Source organism: Spea bombifrons, chromosome 7, assembly GCF_027358695.1.
Source record: "Spea bombifrons isolate aSpeBom1 chromosome 7, aSpeBom1.2.pri, whole genome shotgun sequence".
Classification (NCBI taxonomy): Eukaryota; Metazoa; Chordata; class Amphibia; order Anura; family Pelobatidae; genus Spea; species Spea bombifrons.
In genome coordinates, this window is record NC_071093.1 from 12,386,699 (window position 1) to 12,397,055 (window position 10,357).

The window sequence follows — 10,357 nt, forward strand, 5'->3', positions numbered from 1 at the left end:
CCAATAGGCCCAAAACAAGGAAAGTTTTCACCTCTCCTTACTAGCAATGCTTAGGGCCACAAACATGTGACACTCCTTGACCAAGAGGCTTGGGTATTCCCTATGAACTGCAGAAGATACAGCCTTGTTAGTTTGTCCACATTTATTAGAGTCTTTGAGGCATCTGTAAAACTATACCACTTAAGACAGACCTGAAAAAGCATTTTTTGCTAAGGAGTTCTAATTTCAGGCATATTGAATTTAACAAAAAGTCAAATCAGGAACAGGTATAATGCTTTGGTTTTAAGTGCCAACTCACTAGCACTCTGCAGCAAATCATTGCACCTTATCACTTGAGGCCAAAAGGACATTAACAGCTTTTAGGTCTCAAATTTTTTTTAAACAAGTTTAATTTGCTCAGTGTGGCTTTTATTTAACCCAAGAAAAGATACTAGGTACACGTCCAGTCACCTTGTGTTTAAGCACTCTAATTCCTGAGTTTCTAGCTTCCCCAATGCCCAAAAATCCTGGTGTCAACTTCAATAACCTCCCACAAACAATGCCTAACATTTAGAAATCTCTCCACTATGTAGCACAAGAGCAGATCTTCTAAGGGATCAAATATTTAAGAGATCAATTGAGGCACTTTATATTTCATGACCAGTTTCATGCTCCTAGGGCATGTAATTTACAAAAATGATCCCAATAAGTAGTTTTTGTACAATACACCCAATTGCAAGAACGTTTAAACATAGCAAACTGCACCGAAGCAGGACCATTTTAACAATTTTAATGCATTTAAAGTGGCCTTTAATTACATAATAGTGTACATTGATTAATAAGTGCAAGTAATGAACAGTACAGACTTTCAGTTTTGTTACTATTTTTAATGAAAGGACTTTGGAAATATTGTACATTTCCTCGACAACATGACATTTCTTGGGAGCCACAGTAAAATATTGATTACATCTGTTCTTTGAGTGCAGAGTTTCCCCATCATTTACATGGCAAACAAGATCAAGAAAGCAACCATCAAACAAAACAGACCCATAGCTTCAGACAGGGCAAATCCCAGGATAGCGTATGAAAAGAGCTGCTGTTTCAGGGATGGGTTCCTAGGAAGACAAGAAAAGTTACTTCATACACAACTGGTGAGCGCCTTAAGCAAAATTTAACTTACAATTTGCATGTTATTTTATAGGAAGAAATATATAATATTTTTTTATTTTTTTAGATACAGGATGATCTCTGCCTGGACTAGACCAAGTTGTCATTTTCATAAAACGGAAGTGCTGCAGCTATATACATATATACAATTTAAAATGTCGCTACTGGTACCCAGCTGTGCCATTTTATAAGCTCTGACAGTCTAAATAAATGTAAAACTTGTGAAGGCACTTACCTGGCATAACCAATGATGAGGCTGCCAAAAACCGTTCCAATACCAGCACCAGAACCAGCCACACCAACTGTGGCAGCACCAGCACCAATAAATTTAGCAGCGGTGTCAATGTCCCTGCTGATTGCGCTGGTCTGGAATCCCCTCAGTACAATTTGGGTGCAGGTGTTTTGGGACCCACTGAGGAGTGCAGAGTTTCCCTAAAAGAGAGAGGAACAAAAAAAAATTGTATTTTGGTTTAATAGTCAAACTTTAGTCATTACTAAAGACAACTGACATTCCTTTACATTCCAGTATCTCCTCAAAACTCCCACTGGTAAAGCAGTTGGATTGCCCTTGAAATACCCCAGTGACCTGTAATTGAGGGTGTCCTTCAAACTATAGGCCTTTTAACTTTTATAGAAAAAAATATATACTTTAAATAATCTTGTAGATCCATAAAGATTACAAATAGGAATAGTTTATAACAGAACATGACAAAAAGCAAGCATTTTTGGTGAAACTAACTTTAGGGCTGGTATGAAGTTGACATGATTAAAGCAAGTTTAAAGGGTTTATCAGACATGGCTGGCCTGGAAAGTATACCAGCTATAAAGAAACATTTTACAGGGGATAGATCTTTGACCTCATAAGATTGCTAATTAAAAAAAAATAGCACGAAACAAACTATTTGGAAACAGCAATATTACCTCTCCAGTTCGGACCTCTGGCCGAGACAGCACTGATGCAGAGATTGGTCTGTACAGAGCCCTGGATCCAGCACGGATCTGTCAAAACAGAAGTGTCACTTCAGCCATAGTAGTAACAGGAATGTCAGATCTCATTCACAGCAAGTAACCCGAGCCAAATAATCACACTAAAAGCAGGCATGGCAGGTAAATATACAGAAAGCAGTGCGACTACATGATGAGCAAAAGCCATAATACATTTCCTATAAGCATACAAATTATTCATAAAAGTCCCCACACTGCAGCACCAAGTAATGTGGAACTCAGCAGACTATACAGCAAAAAGCAGAAGAATAAGGGAAAACTGCAAGCAGATAGACAGCATCTGAATGGCGGCCTATGCCCTTGGCCGGCAACAGCGTTAAGGTCAGTGGGGATTGCAGCAGGCCGGGAACGCGCTAAACGTCCTATTCTGCTAATGAAAAGCATGGGAAAGCTCCACGCTGAAAGGCACGGGGCGTTCTACGGGAAACATGGCAGGGCGGAAGCATCTGTCAGAAGACATTGACTTTGACCTACAAAAGCCGACTCCCTAAGGCTGCAGCTAGGCCCAGTACCCGCTGCAGGCGCCGGCCGGGATCTCACCGGCTCCAGACATACTCACCAGAGAGGGAGTGGAGACGAACTTCGCACAGGCGTACATGTTGTGAGGTTTCTGTGTCCTTCGGCGGGTAGTCGGTTCGAAAACGGGTCTGTCACAGTCCCTGTACGGGAACAGGAAAGAATGACATTACTGTCAAAATGCAAAGACAGCTGCAGGAAATAAGGGTCGGAAGAAAAGCCGCCAGGGACACTAAGGAAGACCCTACGTGAAACCCCCCTAACCGGGCTCTCTAAGAAGACGGATCGCAACGGATTCCCAAACCCCTGCAGGGCCGCGCTCATCCATCTCTTACCGGTACCAGAGGTCGAACTGAACGGAGAACAGCACGCAAGCGCGTAACCCTCTTTATAAAGAGAACCCGGATGGAGGGAGGAGAAACCACTCAAGGTCACTTTGTAACAGCTTTATTGAGGCTGTTTATTAGAACACTGTTAACTGGTACTGGCTGAGGTCAGGACAGACGGGAGGGAGTGTTAAAAGAAAGAGAATGAATGACCTTAGTGTCATATGGAGTAAGGATATTACTGCTGCTGTCATGTGTAGACACTGGGGTTTACAGATATACTTTCTATATATTTGATATTTTTAAGTTTTGCAAGGAATATAAGGATTTAAGTTAGTATTGAGGGTTTTTTTTAATTACCCCAGCTGCTGCAGAACATCTTTAAAGGGGTTCTGAAATAGTTGCAGGCCTTGTTCTATTAAAGCATGTCAAGTACAGTTCAATTACACCTACAGAAGACATAGCCACGAGCCCATTAGGTAATTGCCACCTAGCCATTCTGCTTCTTGTTAAAACACTTTACAGTCGTAACACTATTATATCCGTATGACTTTCTAACGCATAATTATGCATTATTAATGAATGGCCCGTCATAATGCGTAGTAAAACAGGTGATGTGAAATAAAAACTTTCATGCAAGCTTCCCACTTTAGTGAAAAAATATACTAGATGTCAGTTATGTTTGTATGTTTAAATTATTACAAATAGATATAGTTTGCAGACAATCCCTTGCTAAATTAAATCACAATTCCTAGTAGCCAATGCACGCCCTTACGCCTTTATATAGGACACACGGCTTTCCATCATTGAATGTCCATTATCCACTTAAGTATCGTATTTGCTCGATTATAAAACGAGCCTGATTATTATTTTTTCAGATTTATTAAAAACTATGATTGAGAAAAATTCCTTTTATTTGCCAACCTGCCCCCAGTTATGCACATCTGTCCCAAGTTATGCACATCCACCCCTGACCTGCCACTCTGCCCCCCAGATATGCCTTATACCCGCTTATATGCCAATCTGTCCCTGATATGCCACTTTGCCCCCCAGACTTACTAATGCATCCCAAGATGCATCCCCCTTGTCTCTGTGCTTCAGACTGTCTGGTGTCTAGTTGGGGCAGCTGGTGAACGTCTGCATAATGCGTGTAGACAACCTCTGCTGCTACCCCGCACTTATATCACTGAGCACCGGAAGCCCCAGCGGAAGTGCCACAGATGGTCACCGGCTGCCAGAGAGGAGGATCCAGGTCTCCTGCAGTGCTCTCCTCTCAGGTCTCTCTGGCAGTCGGTGAATGAATGCGCGACGGCCTCCGCTGCTGCTGGTCGGTACTTCCGCTTGGCTCCGGCTACCCAAAGTCTGTACTGCTGCAGTAAATACTGGAATGCTTTTTTACTGTCACGTGGGGTCTAAAAATCATATAGAGCCAATGTTCATCGTATGGAAATAAAAATATGGGCAGTATTTTTTTCCCCATGAGGTGGAAACCATTACATCCTATGGGATTTGGTGAAGGGGCGTGCCAGGTATGGTGACTACATTGGCCATGTTTTCCAGGACATGTATGATATGGGGTATGGATAACTTACTAACTGGTTCCCTTCCAAAAGTCTATACATTCCCACATACTGCAGGGCAGCATTTTATCTGAGCTGGTCAGCAATGTGTAAAAATTATACGTGTCCTGAAAAACATGGCCAATGTGGTCACCCTAGTGCCAGGGTCAGTCTTAATTATTCAAACCGATTATGGCCCACTCCCATAGACAGTAGGGTCACGTAGCATTGCTTTAAAAGAGCAGGTCTAAGGAAAGGCTACAGTGTTTACATGGCCTCCCCAGCCACCAAAAGGTGCCTCTTAAGATTCAGTGAGAGATAATACTATACACTATTTACTTTGGGCAGTGGTTCTACTTTGTCTTTAAAAGTAACTAGGGCCATACCACTGTAATGCCATTGCTCATTTAATAGACTGTAAGTTAGCAAGAGCAGGGCCCAATTTCTGTACCAGTATGTTTTAATGTGTGTTTATGTTATTGTTATTTTTGTACATTGTCAATGTTATTGGCAATTGTGTACTCCTCCTATTGTTATAATTTTACAGAATCAGCTTGCACCCTATAAATAAATTCAATACAAAATATTGATACTGCTTACATCATTTGCAGATGAAAGATGGCAAAGGGAGCAACCACTTGGCAGCATATACATAATGACTGGGCCCTATGTGTGTTCATTACATGTGTTATCTAAACATTCCCTTTCTGTATATAGGTTTTTGGCCAGAATTGAATAGTGCCCATTGAGTGTGTCTATTAATGGAATTAACCCAAAAACAAAAAAGTATTGCCATTTATGGGAATTGATGGGTCCCTGCAGGGAGGAATTTAGGGGAGGATGCATTAAGAATGCTTGCCCAACATTGGTACAAAGATCTTGTGCCAAATCATTTAGGGATTATCCCTTTCATTAGTCCTACCCGGGCTATGTCCTCAGTGTCTACAAGGCTGTCTTCTGAATCTTATTTACATTTTGTACACTGGCCATGCCACTATTATGCAGCTGTCAATATTGCCAGGCTGTGTCTGATGTAACTTGTGCTTCAACATTACTCTTCTTGCTGAACACATACCTGGGACTCTGGCTTTCCTACTGTTTGATTACACTTGCACATCCCCTTTTGTATCGAGTAAATCTGTGGGCAGCATACCTGAGGGCCTATGGGCTCTGGCTACCCGGAGTATTATGGGAATGTGATGTTAGTGCAATTGTTATCCTGTGGCTCGGTATATAGTGATGGGAGTTATGCTGTACCACAGTCTGTGTCTAGCTCTGTATATAGTTATTACTATATCTGGGAATCTGGCCTACCTACTGCTTGATTACACGTGCAGAGCCCCTTTTGTATAGAGTAAATCTGTGGGCAGCATACCTGGGAATCTATGGGTCCTGGCTGTCCCGAGTATCATGGGAATGTGCTATTCGTGTAATTGTTATCATGTGGCTCTGTATCTAGTGATGGGAGTTATGGTGTATCACCATCAGTTCTTGGCTCAGTATATAGTGATGGAAGTTATGCTGTACAACCTTTAATGTCTGGCTCAGTATACAGCGTACCATTGTCAGTGCCTGGATCAGTATATTGTGATGGAAGTTATGTTGTACCACCATCTTTGTCTGGCCTGCTATACAATGATATGAGTCATACTGTAACACCATCTGTGTCAGGCTCACTATATAATGATAGGAGTCTGTCTGTCTCTGGCTCTCTATATTATGCTATACCACTGTCTGTGTCTGGCTTGCTATATAATGATAGGAGTCATGCTGTACCATTGTCTGTGTCTGGCTCAGTATATAGTGATGGTAGTTATGCTGTACGACCATCAATGTCTGGCTCAGTATATAGTGATGAGAGTTATGCTGTACCACCGTCAATTTTGGTTCAGTATATATTAATGGGAGTTATGCTGTGCCACCATAGTGTTTTCATATTTTGTAGAAAACAGAAAATAAATGAATGAAAGACGTGTGAGAAGAGAGAGAACAGAAAAGAAGCAATAAAATAAGAAAGGTCAGAAGAGAAAAAGAAAAAGAGAGGTACAACAGAAAGGAGGGAGATGACAGAAAGGAAGAATGAGAGGAGATGAAAGAGACAAGAAAGACAAGGGAAGAGGAGGAGAGAAGGAAAAAGGAGAGGGAAGGTTATAGAGCAGCAGCAATAGCAGTAAGGCAATGGGCAAGCAATGTCAGGTAGACACATCCAGCCACATGGTATGGGACTGAATTTCTCCAAAAATAAAAAAGATATATTAATTGATTCCTCAGGATATGAAAGGAGATAGAACAGCAGCATTATTGCAATGGACAGACATACACATCCAGCCACATGGGATATGGGGCAGATATTTCCTCTAAAATTTTAAAAGATAACAAGAGGAAAGGGGACAGAAACAAGTTTTACTCACGACGTACAAAATTATTTCTTTAGTAGTGGCTTTAAAATTAAGTCATAATTTACGAGTTTATAATATCAAAAATGGCAACGAAGAAAGAAAAAGCCACACATAAATATATTCTGTTCCCCAAAAACACCATCTCAAGAAACCATCAGGTGGACCACAATTATGGATCAAAAAGACCCTAAACAAATAGAATGTTCAGTTCAGGAGAACACCTGCACCATTTGATTACACATAAATCAACCTCAGAAATGATGGATAATGAAGACCAAATCAGATTTTGAAAATAATCTGAAATTAAATTCTTAATCTATCGGAAACTTTAAATACTGACGGTTCTACTCTGAATAAAATTGAAGAAGAAAATAAAAAACTACCAATAGCTAATATTGCACTGGAAAATCAAATTACTGATTTAGAAGACCAATCCATTAGGAATAATGTATGTGTAAGAGTCATTCCAGAAAGAGTGAAGACCTGGGATCATACTAAAAGGAACTGTTTATTTCCCTCATAAATCCTCAAGAGTTGATATCTTGTCCTTTTGAAAGGTTTTATAGGCTTCACAATCCAAAAGACCTAAAAAAACTTCTTCCCCTAGAGACATAATTGAATGCTTCTCTAGCTTCTATGTTACGGATATAATAATGCAAGAGGCAAGGAAGAAAAGATTGAAAGAAGGAGACTTCAAAAAAATATTGTTATTCCAAGATGTGTCTACTGCCACTAGACAAGCCTGGAGACATTTTAGAGACTTGACTAACTCCTAAGAAACAAAGGTCTTTCCTAAAAATGAGGTTTCAAAACTAACGTAAATTGAACATTTGAATGTATCACATATAATTTTAATGATCCCCTTGATGCCTGAGATAAAATATCAAAACAAAAAAGGAAACACATTACTATAAATCCCTATATAATTTACAAAATTAGGAAGCTTTCTCGCAGTACTTACATCACTTTTTGAGATTAATTGAAGCTCCCGAGAATATCAGATAGTAAACTCAAAGTTTTAAACCAACCATTTTCCCTAATGGAATTTAGAAATCCCATTAAAAACCATAAACCAAGTAAAGCTCTGGGCCCCCATGGCCTTTTCTCACTTTTTTACTCCAAATTCATCTCAATAATGTATCCACTTATGTGAATATATGTCACGGGGTCAGGGAGAGAGGAAGGATCCTACTATGCAGATAAGCACTGTAGAGAAGTCCAGTATACAGTCCGTAATCAAAAGGGCAAAGGCAGGCAGCGAGGTCAAACGTGTCCGAGGTCGAGGCAGGCAGAATAGGAGCAAAACGGGTAAACAGATCCGAGGTCGTAGGCAGGTAGCGAGAATCGTGGTCAAAAACAGGCAAAGGTCGGTACACAAGGAATTCAAGATAATATAACGCAATCAGCACACCCAAAAAGTATTACACTTTGAACGGGTGAAGACAGGAGAGAAAAGTGGCGTTTAAATAGGAGAGTAATAGCAAACAGCTGTGTAGCGTACCCAGCAGAGGTAGAAGATGTGGGACCGCGACACCGCCGTGTGCGCACGGCGGGAACCGCAGCGACGGAGGAGTCGGGACCAGGCGAGGCAGCCCTGGCGTCAGAGGTAAGTACAGCGGCGCGCGTGACAGTACCCCCCCCTCCAGGAGCGCGTCCCGAGCGAGACGGAGCCGGACGAAGAGGGTGGAGCGCATGAAACCGAGCGACACGAAGGGGAGCATGGACGAAGCGAGCGGGCACCCACGTCCGTTCCTCAGGACCGTACCCCTTCCAAGCCACGAGATACTGAAGGCCGTTACGAACCCTACGTGAATCAAGGATTCTGTCGACGACGTATTCCTCATGACCATGGACGGCAAGCGGGGCTGGAGGCTTGAATGGAACGGTAAACTGATTGGATACATAGGGTTTCAGCAGGGAGACATGGAAGGACCGCGGAATCCGCATGGTAGGTGGCAAGGCAAGGGACACCGTCACGTCGTTGAGCTTGGCACGAACGCGGAAAGGTCCAATAAAACGAGGCCCCAGGGTCCGGGAAGGTTGTCGCAAACGGATGTGTCGCGTAGATAACCAGACACGGTCGCCCACTTGATAGTCCGGAGGTGGAGTCCTCTTGGCATCAGCAAAGCGTTTATAGCGAAGTTGGGCTTTCAGGAGAACCTCCCGGAGTTTCTTCCAGTGAGCGTCCATGTCAGATACACGCTTGTCTACCGCGGGTACCATGGACGAGGAACGAGAAGACGGAGGAGGCAGTATGACAGGGTGATAGCCCAGGGCAGCAAAAAACGGGGTACATCCAATGGACTCATGCAGAGAGCCATTATAGGTCATCTCTGCGAGCGGCAGGAGAGACGACCAATTGTCCTGGCTATCGTTGCTGAACATTCGCAAGTATTGTTTGAGTGTTTGGTTAGTCTTTTCGGTTTGTCCATTGGTCTGCGGATGATAAGCAGTCGATAAGTGGAGTTGTATTCCGAGTCTCTGGCAGAGGTGTCTCCAATAGCGGGATATGAATTGTGTACCGCGATCGGACACCATGTGGAGCGGAAGACCGTGAAGACGGACGATGTGATTGATAAAAACATCGGCAAGTTGTGAAGAGGATGGCAGGCGTGGTAAGGCGACGAAATGAGCTTGCTTGGAAAAACGGTCGACGACCACCAAGACAGTCGTGTTACCCTGTGATTTGGGGAGATCCACGATAAAGTCCATCGACACGTGTGTCCAGGGAGCCGTGGGAACGGGAAGAGGATGCAGGAGACCTTGAGGTCGACTCCGAGAGGTCTTCTGGCATGCACAGGTGTGACAGGCGGCCAGATATGTTCGGACGTCTCTGGTGAGTGATGGCCACCAGAATGACCTGCGGATGCGGTATTCTGTCTTCCGGAACCCAGAATGACCAGCGAGGAAGGATTTATGTCCCCAGTGAAGAACATCCGTACGAAGACCGGGAGGAACGTAGAGGCGTCCCGGAGGAGGACGTTCAGAAGGCGGGATGGCCCTTTGGGACATACGGATCCTGCTCATCGTGCGTATGGACAGACTGGCAACAAGACGTGTGGATGGAATGATCGGTTCGTTGATGTGCTGATCCCTGTGGTTATCGTGTTGTCTAGAGAGGGCATCAGCTTTGATGTTTTTAGAGCCTGGTCTGTAGGTGATATAGTAATTGAACCGGTTGAAAAATAGCGACCACCGTGCTTGTCGAGGGCTTAATCTCTTGGCGTTCTCGATATACAGCAGGTTCTTGTGGTCTGTTAGGATGATCACGGGTTGTTCTGTACCCTCTAGAAGATGGCGCCACTCCTCAAGTGCCATTTTGATGGCTAGGAGTTCACGGTTACCGACGTCGTAATTCCGTTCGGCTGCGGAGAAACCCTTAGAAAAGAAGGCACATGGATGATAT

At 43.1% G+C, this 10,357-nt stretch overlaps 1 protein-coding gene across 1 annotated transcript; it reads right to left on the minus strand.

Annotated features, from left to right (window-relative positions):
• Positions 1-845: 845 nt before the first annotated feature.
• Positions 846-3,052, minus strand: ATP5MC3 (ATP synthase membrane subunit c locus 3). Its single transcript, XM_053471371.1, has 5 exons — positions 3,003-3,052; positions 2,711-2,810; positions 2,068-2,145; positions 1,382-1,578; positions 846-1,094 (listed from the first exon to the last, which is right to left on the minus strand). Exons 2-5 carry the CDS (start codon positions 2,747-2,749, stop codon positions 980-982), a joined length of 429 nt encoding a protein of 142 aa, XP_053327346.1. The 5' UTR covers positions 2,750-2,810; positions 3,003-3,052; the 3' UTR covers positions 846-979.
• Positions 3,053-10,357: the final 7,305 nt, after the last annotated feature.